Source organism: Gobius niger (genome assembly GCF_951799975.1).
Source record: "Gobius niger genome assembly, chromosome: 1".
Lineage (NCBI taxonomy): Eukaryota > Metazoa > Chordata > Actinopteri > Gobiiformes > Gobiidae > Gobius > Gobius niger.
Window position 1 is genome coordinate 49,414,408 of NC_136852.1, and position 18,592 is coordinate 49,432,999.

Consider the following 18,592-nt stretch of genomic DNA (forward strand, 5'->3'; position numbering starts at 1 on the left):
GACCTCTTGAAGCACACACCCTCGTCTCACCCGGACCTCCCTCTGCTGCAGGACGCGCTCAGAATCTCCCAAAACTTTCTGTCGAGCATCAACGAAGAGATCACTCCGCGCAGGCAATCCATGACGGTCAAGAAGGGAGAGGTTAGCACGAGATCCTTACAAAGTCACCTCTTACATTTACAATATACAATATATACTTTTTATTTGAGAAAAGAAAAATATACATATAAATGAAATGTGAAATGAAAGTGAACCGTTGAGCCGGGGTTTACAGAGTGACAAGTCAAAGCAGGTCTATAATTGAACAACTGAGAAGATGTTTTTGCCCTGCTCTAGGATTTGGGAAAACCCTTATCTACACACTTTTGACATATCCCTGATTTGTTTTTGCTGTAATTTGGCGTGTCTGTTTGCCTCTAAATTATATTGAAACTAAGCCATGCTAAGCCACTTATTCTGTAGATAACTCAGATTCTATGCAGTGGATTCTCACTAGCAACACTTGACATAAAAAAAAACATGGACCGGACCTTTAATGTAAATACAAATTACTGCAAAGTGTTACATTTTTAGTGGTGGTCCAAACTCACTCCAGACTTTTCCAATTAATTTGCAACATCCCAATTCTTCACCAGAAAGAGTCTAAGTAAGTGCTTTATTTGTCATTGTACTATTGTACAACGAAATTGCGTTCAGGTGTCAGGCTAGTTCTGAGCTGCAGCGTCTCTCCGTGCCGCCATTGTGAGCCAACCTGACCAGTGTGTTTTTGGAGGTGGGAGAAACCCAGCTGGCTGCCCTCAGTGCTTCTCTGATCCTCTGAAACGGAGCACTGCCTCCTGGGTTTGTCCCTGTTTCAGAGCGTGGTGTCCTGCACTGGTCAGCTCCTCCATCTCCTCCTTCTTCTTCCTCCTGCACAGTTCTCTCCGTCCCCTCTCGCTCCTTCACCCCTTGGCTCTGACACCATTGAAACACCTCCTTACAGTTGAGCCAGGACTCGGTGAAAGACTGTTGTGTTACTATATTCACCATGTTCTGTGAGGAGCGTAACAGACAAGTGTAATCAATCTTATGTATATCTTAATAGTAGGAATAGCTTGCCCGGATACCTCCTTGTTTATCTATTCAAGCACGTTTACAACTTTTTTCCTAAACTAAGCTTCATAAAACCTGCACATGCGCAGAGATATTTTTTCACAAATGTCTGTTTACAATGTTCTGAAGGACAACAAGACTTTTATTCCACTCTAAGAAACAGGTAGGTTGTAAGCCGGGAATTGTCAAACTTGGACTTTGAATCTGTAAATCTTAGGTTTTTATTTACTGAAGATGTGTTTATTGCTCTCACTTAATCTTCCCTCAGTGTTGACCTTGCTGGGTGTATTTTGTTATTCCTTTTAGGGACAAAAATGTACCTTTTGACTTTACCCTGAAACAATAGTGATTCAAGTGCATTGGTGTCAGATACCAATCTACATAATAAACCCTTGCAAAGCTTTTTACCTTTAATTTGTCTCTAAAAATCTATACCGATTAACAGTGCTTTGCCCCAGAAATGCTTTGACCCTTGGCTAGGTATATTGTGATACACAGGAACATTTGGTCTGTATATATTGACATGAGTCACTGCAGTTCGATGCATTCGTGGATTCCAGGCTATGCTCTGTGTTTATAATTTACCTCTAGCAGTGGCTGCAAGTGTGTGGAGGTGTTCTGGTCATAAAATGATTCAGGTTGCTTGTGACTCACCGCTGCCTGGCTTCGATTCTTGAGGAAGTCAAACAATAAGAAATCTCAGGACAAAGCGAATCCTCCCATCCTCTCTCCCAGCGCAGCACCCGCGTTTGCTTCCCAGAAATGTCCCGCCGAGAAGGTTATATCAAGTGTCCCTTTCACAAAAAATGGGTGTGGCGTTGGATTCCCTTTAGGAAACTACACACGAATTCTACGGGGATTTTGATGTTGTTGCGTGGAAGAGTCCAACAGGAAAGGAAGGCAAAACAAAGAGTGGGAGCGTATCCGTTGAGGTTTTCAGTTGTCCAGAAATTATTTTAAACTGTAAAACAGACTTCTGGCAGACTTCTCATGTTTAATGTTGTACCACTCAGTATAATGCAAATGTGCAAACAAATAAGCACTGCAATATTTGTCTGAAATAGGATCATTATACTCTTGGAAAAGTTGCATGAGGAATAAAATGAGGCTTGAGAGCGAAAATGTAACTTTTTTAATTGACTTTCTTTGCCATTTTTTAGCACATTTTTCATTGTTATATCCCCAAAACACATCTGTTGTGTCAGCAAACATAACATTTTTCAAACAAAACCATGTTTTCATATTTGGATTCCCACGGGACGTCCAAATCAAAGCATGTTTTTATTTTGGTCTGTATTTTGTCTTGCATAAATCCCACAAAGGGATGACTGCACACCAAACGAATACATGACAATACAAGTTTAAGAATACAAGTTTGTTCCTGTCTGTGGCCGTTGCTATTTTTATTTGCTTTCCCTGTAATTAAGATAAGTATTTTAATTGAGCATGGTGTTTAGTCCTCCCTCCATGTACAATCGAATCCATTTCATTTTGAGGGTATGTCATTTTCCATTGAGTTATCGAGCTGCAAAAACAATGTACGGATACATAATCAGGACAGTGGGAAATGTTTGAGGGCTGTCCTGGAGCAGGCCTAAATCACCATTGAAAAAGCTATAATTTCCTTGTTTTTGTGGAAGCTTGTTTTTTTAGAAGGGTCCCACATGAACAGTGTCAACCACAGACTATAGAGTTGGAACCAGTGCTGGAGTGGCAGGAGTTTCATAGAATGGAAGTCAGAAATTAAGATGCAGGTAAACTTGTATAAAAGTGCAGGAAGGTCAAAGTGCATATGACTCATGAGACAATATTTTTGCTAAACATTTTATCCAGCTTTCTCTAGTTTGACCTTTTTTGTGATGTCTTCACTTCCATATTGGACACTGACAGGAAGTGACAAAGTGCCTTTCCACCCCGTAGTTTAGATGCGTTTTGAAATACATTCTTAAAGGTGCACTATGTAACATATTAGTTTATATTTGACCTCACAATGACCCAGTGGCTGTATGGGTGGTTAGCTCAGCGCCTTTACTTTCCATCATAGTGGCTCCTATGATGCTTCAACATCATTTTATTTCAGTTTTTTTTGTGGGTTTCTGGTAGATTTTTGGAATATGTAGCCATGGATACGGTTCAAACAGTAGTGAAAATGTTTCAAACTGAATCTTGTTTTTTGAGAATAATAACAGAATAACAACAAAAATCTTTTCTCAATTCTTAAAGGTCCTATATCATGCTATTTTAGCCATTCCAAAGTTAAGTATAGGCATTTATATGATATATTGTACCTCTACCACTATGGAGCACTCATTTTTGTGATAAATATAAGTGTTTTCTGGAGGTATTTTTCGAACCCGGAAGACACAACGCTTCGATTCAGTTAACTCCGCCCCCTCTCTCCGCACATACAACTTTACCGTAATATAAATAAACAACAATAAGTGAAATTGCTTCACGATGCAGTTATACGGAGTTGACACCTGCAACACAGCTTCATAAATGGCTAACACACATGCTAATATGCTAACACACAAGCTAACACGCGTTTGGATTGACTCACCGCTCTGGTCCATCGCTGTTTACATTATGGGACTTGCGTTGGTTATAAAAGTTAATCCACTTTGATTCTGGCGAAGGTTCACCAAACATCCATCAGAGACAGTCACAGAAAAACACTATTTTGGTGATAGTCGCTGAATCCCGGAGAAAAAAAACAACTAGACGAGTGGCCTCTCCTTGAAAAAGGTTGAATAAACTCCCGTCCTCGAAGCCAAACGCGCTTCTTTTTCTCCGTGACATTATTGTTAGGTAAGAATAAAGAAGGGGTGTCAAGAATAGGTGACAACGAGCTCCATCTTCAGCTGCAGCGCAAACATGACTGATCTGTTCAGACGCTCAGGGATGTGTTTGTTTTGGCCACAGCTGACCTGGAAGCACCTCGGGCACATCCTTTTTATTTTTTATTTTATTTTTCTCTTTGCATCTCTCTTACGACAGAAATAATTAAAAAGCTGTTTTACAAATTAAAATCACGCTGTAAGGCATTTCATTACAGACGTCGAGCACTTCTGTTCCGCTGTTACAACACAACTGAACACTCAGTCGTTCACCAGGAGAGGGAGGAGCAGCTGCTCAGAGAGCAGGATTCAGGAGGATTACTGAGAGCTGCGTGAATGAAGCCACAAACCACTCTGGGGGTGTTTTTGATAAGGAAATAGCATAACAACATGGCTAAAAGCTCCAAAAAGTCGATTTTGCATGATATAGGACCTTTAAGTCAGGGGAGGAAAATGTAGCAAATTATTTCTTGCCTAAAATGGTTCAGCCCTTAATGTTTCCTCTCTGGAGTGAGCACAAACCACAGCAGCCCAGAGGTCGCAGGTCAGTAGGAAATGAGGAAGCGGCAGGAAGAGTGTCTCAGTGCGGTCAATGTCAGGTTAGCGCCCCCACAGTCAATGAAAACAGAAACATGTGGACTGATAATCCTGGCAGCTGCAAGAAATGACTGTTTTTGTTCAGATAGTGCTTGTTTTAGGAGGGAGCAGTGTTTCCCAACTGGTGGGTCAGATCGAGGGATGAAACAAAACAGTTTGTATCATGAAATTACAACATAAAAAGTATTCTCACTATAATATCATGGACTTGACTGTTGAAGAATTTAAAGAACATTATCCTCTACATTGTGATCCGTGTCCTTCAGTGTGGTACTGTTTCTTCACTTATTTTGTAAACAGTTTTCTGCTTTGTTTTTTCTGTTGATCCTATTGAATATTCTTACCCTCTCATATAACGATCAATTCAAGCAATTTTAAGTAATTTTAGATGTTCAAATGAGTCATTGATGACCACATTTACATGACACTTCATCAAATTAGTGTGAATTATTGGACTAAACCTAGAAGAAAGCTAGTAGAAATGTATGTGATGACTTGTGATAACCCTGGTCTGGTCTCGTGTTCTCAGCATAGGCAGCTGCTGAGGGATTGCTTCATGGTGGAGCTGGTGGAAGGATCCAGGAAGCTCCGTCACGTCTTCTTGTTCACGGACCTCCTGCTCTGCGCCAAACTGAGGAAACAGGCTGCGGGGTGAGTCACGTGACGCAACCGAACTGATCAGTGATCACAGAGCGGCGCGGGGTCAGTAGGGGTCACACGAGTGCAGGCGAATGTCCAGAAACTTATCAAGAATAGATGACACCATTAGTCATCTAGAGGCACAGCTCTTCAAATTAATTAATGATGATTTGATCCACAAACTTGCTAAATGTCCTTTAAATCGACAAGTCTCTTTTTGACTAGTGTTAGTTTCATCAGTGAAGGAAGAAGTACTCAATATTCTGAAGTAAAGCTGCAGATACAAGACCAAAAATCTACTTAAGTAAAACAAAAATCTGATACTTTTACTGAAGTAAAAGTGTAACATTGTGCATTGTAAAGTGTACTTTATAAGTAAAAAGTAAAAGTATTAAAAAGTTTAAAGGAATAGCCAACCGTTTTTCCATACTGATGTGTATGTTCTTACCAGAGCTTAGACGAGTTGATGCGCAAGAAGACCAAAGATGTTGTTAGCATTTAGCCTCTCCTCTGAGGTCAAACGGGGGTGAAGTTAGAAGCGACCAAGCTGTTCCACATTTCCACTATTTAAATACCATTACATGAGTAGTTACATGATCCAAGTCTAGTTGCACGAAATTGAACATGTGGATTTTCTAAGCAGATAAAAAGGGGTACTATATTGTAAATATTGTAAGGCGTGAAAAGACCTTAGGAGCTCTTACTTCACAGACGTCAAAGTGCTCCTGGTTTACAAAGGAGTTCACAAAAACAGGAACTAAACCAGGTCTAAACCCAGACTACACAAGGACTAAACAAGGTCTAAAGGAGTAAACCACTAAACCAAGGACCTGGGACTAAACCAGTTCATTGTAGAGCGGTCACTTTGAAAATGAAATACTTTTACTTTTAAACCAATTTCAAAATGTGGAAAGACCTAGTATTTGATTGATATTAACCAAATGTGGTCAAAGCGTGGGAATTATGGCAATTTTTAAAAGCTAAATTCTACTACTTCTGCCATTAAACTCATAGCTGCCCTCCACCTCCATATTAATCTATTATTATATTATTTGCCAATGTGACTGTTTTTGGTGTAACTCTGTAACTTCCTCTATTCGCAGGAAGGGGCAGCAGTACGACTGTAAGTGGTACATCCCGCTGGCTGACCTGACGTTTCAGACTCTGGAGGACTGCGAGTCGACCCCGATCCCCCTGTTCCAGGACGAGGAAATCGACGCTGTGAAAATCAAGATCTCCCAAATCAAGAACGACATCCAGCGAGAGAAGGTAAACAGAAACATTTACTCAAAACAGAACTAAAAGCACCATGTGACGCCGTGCGACAAGGATGTTTGTCTAGACACATCTGAGTAACTTTGACCAGAGGAGGGAAGCGTGAAGCAGATGTTCTTGCACTTGAATATCGGGATGTCAGTGTTAGTATTACAACTATTGTGAGAATAAACATTGCAGTTGGTTAGTAAAAAGTACTGAGTCACCTCTATTCACGTTCAATAGATGACAATTCGTAATTACTAAGAGATGAGCTTTGTTTGGATTATTTTGTCTGTAGTCCAGTGCAGTGGTTCCCAACCCTTGAGTCCTTCATTTCTACTCAAATACCTCTAAACTCTAAGCTGCAACCCTGTGCAGATGACGGCAGAATTAATTAATGTGTCTACAATTTAAGCTGGGATATTATCAAACAAAGACGTCTGGACTATTTGATTTTAGCGTTATTTTGTTGTTAACAGAGGACGACCAAAGCCCCCAAAGTGATAGAGCGTCTGAGGAAGAAGCTGGCCGAGCAGGAGTCCATGCTGCTGCTGATGTCGCCCAACATGGCGTTCCGCGTGGCTAACAGGAACGGGAAGGTGGGTCTTTCTGTGGTTTCAGGGACCTACATATTTAACTCTCAACATGATGTAACGCGTAAAACCAGATTACAGTAAGGCGAGGTTTCAGTTTCAAAATTAGCACATTTTTTAAATTTCTTCCTTATGAGACTCCAGTTTTGACAGATAAAAGTAAGTGAAAGCCCTTTGGTGAAATTATTGGAAGCAACTCTTTTCATTATACGAATACATTTAAATACTATAACAGTGATTTTGACTGAAGTGAATGTTTTATTATTACTTTCAGGTGGTTACCAAGTAAAAAATTCTTCTTAGATATTTGTTTTCTTACTTTGAAATGACATTTGAGATCTGTTTAATTCTAGAAAGATGTTTGAGATCTTTTTACAGTAGTTAAATATCAAATGCCTTTGAATGCGTTGTGTTTGTGTACAAAGTACTGTGTGCATCTACCGCCCTCTGCTGGTCATAAACATGAACTTAACAAAACATCTTCACAGGGTTTTACGTTTCTCATCTCCTCTGATTATGAGCGCGCTGAGTGGAGGGAGATAATTCGAGAACAGCAGAAAAAATGTGAGTCAGCCTCTATGTTCATTCCTGAAAACCGGTCCACAATCGTTCTAATTCTTGACTGATTTGGTCTTGCAGGTTTTAAAAGCTTCTCCCTAACTTCTCTGGAGCTACAAATGCTCACCAACTCGTGCGTTAAACTCCAAACGGTGCACACAATACCCATGACTTTGAGCAAAGAAGGTGCGTTTCTCCAGGTTTATTTTTTTTGTATAACAGCATTGATGTTTATTTTTAATGAATGGTTTTTGATTCCTTTGCAGAGGACGAGTCTTCGGGCTTGTACGGCTTCTTGAATGTCATTGTCCACTCGGCATCAGGCCTTAAACAGAGTCTGAGTATGTTTTTTTGTGGTTTAAATCTTTAAAATGTGGTGAAAACCGGATATTCCTTCTACAACTGTATGTACTGCTGGTGAAGATGGGCCTAAAACTAACTCAAGAGGGTTGTTGTGTGTAGATCTATTGTTAATCACATCTCCCAACACTAACAGGTGGCACGTGTTTAGCTTCTGTCTTCTCTTTCTCTCTCTCCCTTTCCCTTCTCTCTGGGCGGGCAGCTGTTGCAGAGGGATTAGCCGGGAACACTGTGTACAAGCCTCCTCAAATATGTCTCAGCTAACTCTCCTCTGCGGCAGCTTAGTGTTTCACCTAACTCTCCACCACACAAACAATGGCACAGTTCAACACAATACTCACGAGACTAGGTTTCTTCAAGCAGTGAATGTTGGTTGAAGAAAGGGAATGCCAGATTGTAATGTCCAATTCAAATTAGGACTTAAGTATTTTCAGACCTGCTGTAGGTTCAAAGGTAGTGCAGCCTTTTACACATCTGTAATTGAGCAATGTTTGTAATTGTCTTTTCAAGCATTCCCAGTTGAAATGGGTGGAGGGGAATAAAATCAACAATATTTGACCAGAAAAAGACCTATTGAGCTTAAGCCTCAGAAGAGACCCTATTGTGATTTTTTTAGTGGTTAGGGGGAAACCATATAGGGTTTTTGCAGGGCATTAAACAGCATCAAATGTGAGTCAAACTGGCATATCTCAATCTCAAAACATCTCAAATTAGATTTTTGAATTAGGGCTGCACAATATATCACAAAAAATATCGTATCGCGATATTAGGTGATGCAATATCCGTATCTCAGGAAGCCACAATATATTGCAACATCACTAAAGTCTTTATCTGACTGAAATCGACACACTTTGGCAAACTCAGCTAAAAAAAAAAAGCAATGCCTGACTTTTTGTTGTTGTAAGGGTCATTTTATTTATGCCACCTCAGAGTATGTTGTAAACACAGCAAAAAAACAGACCTTGTTGCACTGTGTTCACCTAAATGTGTATGGAGTGATGGAAGATAAAAGTAGAATCTAAATTAGTGCAATGTGGGGTTTTTTAAAGTCTTGTTTTGACACAATTTTCTGAAAAACTAGTAACTTGCAATTTGTGTTGAATTAGTTTAGTGAATTATCGCAATAATATTGTTATCACGATGTCGCACGGCCGTATCGCAAGTTACTTCAGTATCGTTCAGCCCTAGACAGAACTCACAACAATGACATTAGTCAACTATTTTTACTGAATACATTTGTCAAAAAACACAAACTTTGGTCTAAAACAAATTCATTCATGTCCCCTCATTCCCCTGTTTGATTGAATGTTTGCAAACCTACGAATTATGAATTGGTATTAGAATTATAATATCTAGAGATTAAAATGGCATTAAAAAGCATTGATTTTGACCTTCTGCCACCTATAGAAACTTGGCTGCCATAGAACCAGAAGGAAACCTACAAAGGGCAAACTCCACATAGAAAGTCTCACATGTTCTGGGAATCAAACCCAGGGCTTTCTTGCTGTCAGAACCCTGACCTCAAATGACCACTGAGTTAACTCTGTAGCTCATTTGTCAACAACTAATCACAAAATACCCAAACGGTTTCATATTAGTAAAATGCTGCTCCTCTGTCGTAGACCTGTACTGCTCTCTGGAGGTGGATTCGTTTGGATATTTTGTGAACAAGGCCAAGACAAGGGTGCACCGAGACTCTGCTGAACCAAACTGGAATGAGGTAGTCCCTTCATATTCATGAAATATCAAGAAAAAACAAAACATAATCATTAAAAGTAAATAAATTACTTAATTTTCTTGTCCCAGGAGTTTGAGATTGAACTGGAGGGTTCCCAGACTCTGAGGCTGCTCTGCTACGAGAAATGTGGCAGTAAAAAGGCCAAAGAAGACGGAGAGCTCACAGAGAGGATCCTCGCCAAAGGACAGATCAAGGTATGTCTTCAAAAGCAACTGAGTGTTCACCTACTGATTCAAAGGTCATCAGGTCCATCCCCACACATGCGCCCCTCGCCCCTCTGCATGGTCTGAGCGTGACTGACAGTGATGTCACAGGGACTTGGTCTTTTCTAACTGCTTTCAAGAACCTAAATTCCAAGAAATGAATGACCACGGACATGAACAATGAACTGCAGTGCAAATCAAAACACAACTCTTTTATTAAAATGACACTTGGATCTATTTCAACTGTTCAGCCCTACCGTGTGCTGTTGACCTTTGGGTCAACCTCGGCCTGTAGCACGGTTCATAGTCACAGCTTTCATCTGATAAGGTGTTTGTGGGTTCAGGAGCCTCACCTTTTTGGTGTGACAGAGGAGGATTAGAACCTTTGGCTCTGGCCCCAAACCGTGACTTGCTCCAGATTGGCTTTGATCGGGAGTGAAGGGATTTCTCAAACGGACAGGTGGCAATAGGGAGGCAGAGACTTAGAGACGGAAAGACTGAGGAGGGAGCGCTGGCATCCTCAAAGTGCTTTTGGACCAGTAACAAAACGCAAGTGTTCTGCATTAGGCACCAGTAAAGAACACAATACAATTCTCCTTTTTTGTTTTTAAAAATAATATGTACTAATTAATGAATGTTAGACCAAGTAACTATACAGTTTAATTAACAGGTAGAATCTCTCCACCCTTTAACAATAATTATTTATATTTTTTTTCACCAGAACAAATAAAAGCCACTTAAAGTTTATTTGTTGGCTGATTTGAGTTATTTATTATGTCTGTAGAAAAAGCTTTTGTCCTAGAGTTTGCAACCTAATAATAACAGTATTTGTCAGAAAATTTGCGCTCTGATATTGTTCTAGTAATCTTAACCTTTGTAAACTAGATAAAATGAGATGAGCATTTATTGATCTAATGGGAAAATCATAAAATAATTATAGTCGAACATAGTTTCACACGCTGTGTTTGGCCCAATAGCCTCTTCTAGTCCTATTAGACCTGGGTTGACCTGTAGATGTCGTCTCTAAGTCACGGGCCGCTTGCTCCTCTCCTTTTCTCCTGGCGCTGGACGGTGACAAGCGTGAGCTCAGTGGAAAGAGGGTAGGAGGGGATTCACCGCTTAATCCCCAAATCCATCTGGGACAGGAACAACAGGCAACAGGCAGCGTGCTCCGCCGCTGGCTTTGTTCTCCGTCCTGCTCATTTAGACCGAGTTTGGAGTTTGACAATGGACAAGGGTTTATGAAGATTTGAATGGACAATCCAAGATATACACGGCTCGATATAATTCAAAATGGTGGCTTCTTCTGGAGTGGATTTAACTTGTAACTTGTACTAGAAAGAAGCTGTGAAGAAGCTCGGGATTTTTCTTTTTGAATATTTAAAAAAATACAATCTGGACTTTTTTAAACATGGGTGACTTTGATCCCACTTGTGAGAGTATGGAGGAGGTCAGTGGAGTCCTGGAGCAGGAGAGGGACCCGACTCAAAGGAAAAGCCCCAACACTGGAGCTCGACTGTGGGATAGAGTCAGGGGGACACTCCTTAGACCCAAGGTAAAGGATGGAGCTGGAGAACTGGTTAAAAAGCTTCTTCTTTTTCTTTTTCTTCTTTTTTTTTTTTTTTTTACAATTACCACAATTTACTTTAAAAAACTACTACAAAATCTAAATCTTTCTTGATCCACACCATGGGTTACAGATGTTTATTATTACAGATATTTTTAAAGTAAAAAAAATAATCCTAACAGCTTTACTGGGAGCGGGACGTCACCAGCTCGTCTCCATGGAGATGTTAACTAAAGGCAGCCAAATATGAGCTTTAAATGGGTTAGAGCCTCATCCAAATCCATTCATTGATTACCTACTGCAAAAATAGCTTATGGCTTCCTTTCTGTGTTGAGCCGGTCATTAGGAGCATGTTTTGTATTGGTATTGTATTTGTATCAGTACAATCCAAAATGTTATGCTGTGTGCCTTTAGCACAATGCATGTTTTAATTGGATTTGTAAAATCAATACGGTATCTTAAATACAGTGTTTCATTTCTCAATGTCAAAATACAAAATAAAATGTGTGTCTTACACCAGTGAGAAATAAAAGTTGTTAAAAAAAATGTAATCTGGATCCAAATGATCCGGATTTGGAAGTCCCATTTTGGGGTTAGGGTTAGGTTTAGGTTAGGTTTTGCCATCCAGGATCAGGTAATCCGTCTAACTTTGATGCCGGTTTTTCAAAGCAACATTGGATTGGATCACCCTGATCCAGATACAGTTTTCAAGATGACCAAATCCAGATTACCAGTGCTCTGAATGAGACAACATACAGTATCACAATATGGGCTATCAGCAATTTAAAGAACAGCGGGTAGAAGAGCCAACATGGGGTCACTTTTTTATTTTGAGACAAAACACAAAAATAACATACACACATCCACTTCTATTTATGATTTTCTTTTATGACCACTCATCTGAGCCACAGCAAATAACAAATATATATAAACAAATTAATTGTGGATATTTTGAAAATAAATTATATAAAAAAGTATAATTTATAAATTATACTTATATAAAAAATTATACTTATATAAAAAAGTCCAATAGTTAACAAAATAAAGAATGTTCAGGGTCTTCATCCAAGCAGGAGAGACCAGCATTTTCAAGCCGTGCTTTTTGGAGGCAGATATGAAGTTTTGCCCTGGTTTGCTGCAGTTTGGCCTGCTTGATTTGATCCTCTGCCAGGAGCGTCTGTGCTTCTGCTCTTTCAGTTTCTCGTTTAAGGAGTAATTCATAGGCATCTTTATTATTTGGCAAAGGATGCTTCAAGCCTATTTTCTGAGCTCCTGTGACTGGATCCAGGTTGTTCTTCGGTAATGGGGCTGAGATCCAGAATAAATGTTTCCTCTGCGTTAGGAGGAACTAGCTCACTTTCCTCTACAACCGTAGTCTCACCATCCCCAACAATCCCATTCAGAGCTTTAGAGTTCTCCCCTCCAATAATGTCCAGAACCACATCTGTGTATTCACCTTTCTTAAAGGATTTGTTGCCTGTTTGGGTGTTTTTTGCTTCAGCAAGTTCCTTTGTGGCTCTGGCCCGCAGATTCTTCCATCTAAATTTCACCTGTTTCGAGGTCCTCTTCAGGCCAGACCCCGTTGCATTCACTTTCTGGGTGATTTCCATCCAAATGTCTTTCTTCCTTTTGTTCGTCGCCATTCCACCCACAACAGAACTCCCTACTACTGAGGCATAATGGCACTTTACACACTCCAGCAGGGCATGGGTTTCTGCAACAGTAAAATTAGGTCCTTTTGAGTCCATGTTCCCACCTCATCTGTTGTAGTGACAAATTTTAAAGTTTTGCTACATTTTCTCCGTGAAATCCAATCCATTTTCAAGGTTTGACCCAATCCGATAACTAAAATCCAATCAGATTACCTTTGAACAACTGGCACAATAATACAGGTTCAAATATGACCCAGTATCAAAAAAACAAGTACTAGAAATGATCTCTCTTAGTGGAAAAATAAAAGTACTTCAATAAAAGATCGACAATGAAAAATAGAAAACGTGGTGATTTTAAGCTTAGACGTAGTGTTTAGTTAACGAGCTTTGTTTTCCCGGATCCCTAAAAGTTGTTTTGCTCTGAGGATTGAGGATTATCTGAATGGGATTTTGTTTTTTTCATTGGCAAAACATCTGCCGCACTGCACTGATACTATGTCAATACTGCGTTTTGACTCTGACCTGTACAGCAAAAGGGAGATTTGGTGCTTTATTACGTATGTGTTCAATGTAAATGTTTCTTGTAGTAGATTAGTACTTTTTTCTACTGTTCAGGAATTTATTTTTGCTAATTCAGATCTATGTTTTTTTCTTTTGCAGTTGGACCCACAAACTTTACAAAACAAAGACTGGCAGAGGTCTGTCATTGCTATGAATGGGGTAAGATAAAAGAGAGAGTTTGATCTCTTATTTAGTGCCTTTTATACATTGGAACAAGCAGCCTGGCTCATAAGATTTACTTTTTATTTTGTGGTTGGCATAGCAACAAGGTCCTAAGCATTTGCGTGTTCTCATAGTGTCTGACGCTTGTTTCTTCCTGTCACTCCATTATCCCCGTATCAATCCAAAACATTCACACTAGGCTTAAACCTCTTGCTCTTCTCTTGAAAATGGACACAACTAATTGCGAGCATCGAGGACACACTTCTCAACAGGGACAATAAAGTCTGCCCTGTCCTTAAATGGTTTCAGATCGAGGTGAAGTTGTCCATGAAGTTCACGAGCCGAGAGTTCAGTCTGAAGAGGATGCCTTCGAGGAAACAGTCGGGAGTGTTTGGCGTAAAAATAAACGTGGTAACAAAGTGAGTGTTGAACAATGACTAAAGCGTGAACAAAGCCAATCCCCGTTATTTTTAATTCTCTTGTGTGTGCCTTCGTCAGGAGAGAGCGTTCGAAGGTGCCCCTGATCGTGCGGCAGTGTGTGGAGGAGATCGAGAGACGAGGGATGGAGGAAGTGGGGATCTACAGAGTTTCTGGAGTCGCGACAGACATACAGGCGCTAAAGGCTGCCTTTGACACTAGTATGTTTCATTACGTAGCCTGTCTTGTTCATATTTTGCTAGATTTATAAATAAACTTTATTGCATTAAAGTTGACACTGACAAGCTAAAACATGCTCCTAGTGAGTTGTCTGTGAGAAAATTGTCCTGGGCCAACTATGTATGAACAAAAGGCAGTTCTTAATGTGTTTTGTAAATGTTTTTGTAGATAATAAGGATGTGTCTTTGATGATGAGGGACATGGACGTCAATGCCATTGCTGGAACACTAAAGCTGTATTTCCGTGAGCTGCCGGAGCCTCTTTTCACTGACGAGCTCTACCCAAACTTCGCTGGAGGCATCGGTCAGTGGCTTTTATTACTTACATTTGTACTTTAACTTTAAAATTATGATAAAAGGTACTTAAACAGTAGAATGAAGGTTGATGTGTGACAGAAGGTCTGTTTTTTCTTTTCCCGCAGCTCTCTCCGACAGTGTGGCCAAAGAAAGCTGCATGTTGAACTTACTGCTGTCTCTGCCTGAACCCAACCTCGTCACCTTCGTCTTTATACTCGACCATTTGAAAAGGTACTTTAAGGATAATTATAATTCTGTGGTGCAGCATTGACCTCTTAATTTCGCGTGGATCGGGAAGTATGGGCATCTCTGCTGAGACTGCTGCCCCCGCGAACCGGCCCCCGGATAAAGTGGAAGAAGATGGATGGATGGATGGATGGATGGATGGATGGAAGGATGGATGGATGGATGGATGGATGGATGGATGGATGGATGGATGGATGGATGGATGGACATTCTACAGCTTTAAAGCCACTACTGTAAATGTGATCATGATTAACATTTAATTTTTGTTTAGCTTTGAAACATGAACTTAAATACCAGCAACAAGCCACTCTAGAGAAGCAACTACAGATTGACAAAGCTGCGCTGGAGTGGAGTACAAAGGAGCAGTCTTTGTTGAAAGAGCTGAAAGACAAAGAAACCCCCACATTGAAACCCCCCACATTGCAATTAAAATCACAGAAACTCCAGCAGTGTAGTCCCTAAACCTTACATTACAAATGTGTCAGGAGAGGGCCAGATGAAAATGACACAGATCGAACTAGGCACTCCATCAGAGAGTGTTAAACCAGGGGGAAACTTCTACCACTGTATCCTGAGGGTCATAATAACAAATTCTTCTCAAGAGCTACTGAATGAACCCTCTATGAATGTGGTAGATGCGTCTAAGCCACCAAACACAGAGGAGTCTGTGATCGAGGACACTTCAGAGGAGGCTACAGATGCTAGCTCAACTGAGCCCAAAGTGACAACTTTTTTGTGGCGTTTCGTCACTTTTTTGTCTCGTTTACGTTAGATTTTTGTCACTTTTTCATCGCCTTTTTGTCACATTTTTGTCACTCTTTTGTTACATTTTCATCCTCGTTTTCGTCTCAATTTGTTGCTATTTTGACACTTTATTTTATTTTATTTTTGAGTTGGGTAAAGCCAAGCTGGAGAAAATGTGCTCAGTTCAAGTGGGGGTTAAGAGGCTAATAATTGTCTAAGTGTTAACATATTGGACATGGATTGTGGGAATAGCCATTTGTTTCTATGATTAAGTGGTTGCTCCTCATTTTTGCAGAGTTGCTGAGAACGAGAGCATTAACAAGATGTCGCTGCACAACCTGGCCACAGTTTTCGGGCCCACGTTGCTTCGACCATCGGAGAAAGACAGTAAACTCAACAGCTCACAGCCCATCTCCATGAGCGACTGCTGGTCTCTGGAAGTCATGTCTCAGGTAAAACAATAGTCTTTTCCCTATCGCTCCAAAAACTTTTGTTATTTGTTTTTCAATGGAACTGTGTGTAATAATGATCAAAATGGCGTACATAAAATCAACTATTTGTACGTTTGTTTTTTTTGCCCATTGTAGGTCCAAGTGCTCCTGTATTTTCTGCAGCTTGAGGGCATCCCGACTCCGGATAGCAAACGCCAGAGCCTTCTCTTCTCCACTGAAGTATAACAAATACAAAGTTCTCAGCAAAGTAAAAAATAAACTGTCCACATGAAGACGCAAACGACAAGCTGCAGAGCCACCGCTGATTAACTGAGAAATGACGTTGCATCGTTTGACCACCAGAGGGAGCCATTAACGCGTATTTGGTCCTTTTGAAAATACCCATGTGTTTGGTTTCCCTGTTAGTTCATCCATTCTTTGTCATTCCTACTTTAATTTAAACTATAACACTTTTTTTTTTTTTTTTACTTCCTTTGTTCTGTCACTGTGCACATTTCTCCGTTCTTAAAGGGGGTTTACTTTTTTGCTGGTTAAGATTTTTGTTGTTGTTTGAATGAATGATTGCACATTGTTTATGTTTTGGTAAAAGCTGTGCCAACGTTTCCCTGCTGATGATCAGTAGAGCATTTCATTTAATCTTTTGTTTACACTCTTTTAATATTGTAAAGTGACAGAGTAGTTGTTGTCGTCACTCGTCACTAAACATGCAGGCATGTTGAACTTATAAGCGTTACATAACTGTATATATACGTTTTTTCCATATTTGGTTTGGGTCAATGAGACTGTAGCTCCTAATAATCATCCAACACTGAGGCCATGTCCAGACTAGCATGTTTTTTTGTTTTTTGTTTTCAATTCTGTATATATTATTTTTATATTTAACATAAGGGTGGGCCCACTGAGCTTGTTAAAAAAGTTTCAGAAAAGATTCTCGTTCCGTAGCTTTGAAAAATGAGGACCAATGATTATTTGACCTTTATGTAAACTAATCAGCAAAGGTAAACAAGCCCTACTTTTGCTAAATTCATAAATAGGTTTGCATATGCTTTGTCCTATAGTAAAGATGGACTAAACATACACAATTGCATAAGCATAAGTGCACAGTATTAAAGCATTATTGCTTCGATGCATATTGTGTGTGAGGGTGTTGAATTTGGTTAAAGTTATCTGAAGATGCCCAAAGTAAAAGTACATTCAGGCCAATTTATAAACCTTATTTGATCATACAGTATAAATTTTAACTATTATAAAAACAATCCAATAAGTTTTGGACGTTAAAATTGTACTTTGTGTTATGACTACCTTTATTTCTGTGTAATACAGTTGTTTAAGCTTTTATATAAACGTATGATGTTGTTTCACATCGTTTTAATCTTTTTATTCTACCTGATTCCATTTTAAAATGAAAACATATTAGTGTTGACATAGCCTCTAACTTTGCTGTTGAAGTCATGAAGTCATTACTCGTTCAGTTTATCCCTTGTATCAGTGTTAACACATTCCTCGTGTATTATTGAAACCATGCAAAGCACATGAACACTGCTGTAGAAATGGAGAGATTAGTCTTATCTGTAAACTGTTCCTCACTGGACTTTTAGAGACCCGTATCTGACGCTGGCTGGTTATTACTAGAATTATCTTCCACATTCTCAGTGTTACTTTAAACCTCTGTGAAAGCACAACATGTCTCTGCTGCAAGTATTCGACCTTGTATTAGCTGCACACACTGTAACCGACAAAAGCAATAACTGTATGACCGCTGTGTATCATATGTAAACGTGTAAATAAACTAGGCCATAATATACTAACCGGTGAGAGAGTTTTGATTGCAACTATGCTGGTGCATTTGAAGGTGCATCAAACAATCAACATTTATCTAGAAGAGTTAGTGAAGTCTCAGGAGAGAGGGAAGTCTGCAGTCCCATGCTTTGCCAAATGGTGGATCACGAGTCAAACATAGTAGTCAGTTTTTTGATTGAAAGGATTTGTTTTACTTTGTTGCAGAGTATGACGAATAAATGAAGCCTTCAATGTTCTAGTCATTCATAAAGGCCTTTGTATTATTTGTTGCCAATGTATAGAATGAAATACAAGCACTTATTTTATAACAGATATTTTTATTGTTGAAAAATACCAAAACAATTAACAGACAAACGTGTGTCTTTGCTGTGAGTGGTTCATCTCTCCTTATACCTGACAGCTCGTCTCAATGGAGAGGTTGACTAAAGCCTTCCAAATATAAATAAAGCATGCCTAACAGCCTTAAATTAAATTTAAATAGGCTCATGCTAATCCATTCTTTGATTACCCACTGCAAAAATAGTATATTCTGTGTCTTAATAAGACATAAAATCAGATCAGTCAGCGCAATGTTTGGATTT

At 39.6% G+C, this 18,592-nt stretch overlaps 1 protein-coding gene across 1 annotated transcript in view; it reads left to right on the forward strand.

Annotated features, from left to right (window-relative positions):
- LOC306970918 (breakpoint cluster region protein) overlaps positions 1-16,961 on the forward strand; it is a 38,387-nt gene extending 21,426 nt beyond the window's left edge. The window contains exons 9-24 of the mRNA XM_079567001.1: positions 1-141; positions 5,056-5,177; positions 6,269-6,434; positions 6,902-7,021; positions 7,504-7,579; positions 7,655-7,759; positions 7,840-7,914; positions 9,556-9,653; positions 9,740-9,865; positions 13,754-13,813; positions 14,126-14,235; positions 14,315-14,454; positions 14,642-14,776; positions 14,895-15,000; positions 16,055-16,211; positions 16,347-16,961. Coding sequence (XP_079423127.1) covers positions 1-141; positions 5,056-5,177; positions 6,269-6,434; positions 6,902-7,021; positions 7,504-7,579; positions 7,655-7,759; positions 7,840-7,914; positions 9,556-9,653; positions 9,740-9,865; positions 13,754-13,813; positions 14,126-14,235; positions 14,315-14,454; positions 14,642-14,776; positions 14,895-15,000; positions 16,055-16,211; positions 16,347-16,436 — 1,827 coding nt within the window. The 3' untranslated portion in view covers positions 16,437-16,961. The remainder of the gene's footprint in view (positions 142-5,055; positions 5,178-6,268; positions 6,435-6,901; positions 7,022-7,503; positions 7,580-7,654; positions 7,760-7,839; positions 7,915-9,555; positions 9,654-9,739; positions 9,866-13,753; positions 13,814-14,125; positions 14,236-14,314; positions 14,455-14,641; positions 14,777-14,894; positions 15,001-16,054; positions 16,212-16,346) is intronic.
- Positions 16,962-18,592: the final 1,631 nt, after the last annotated feature.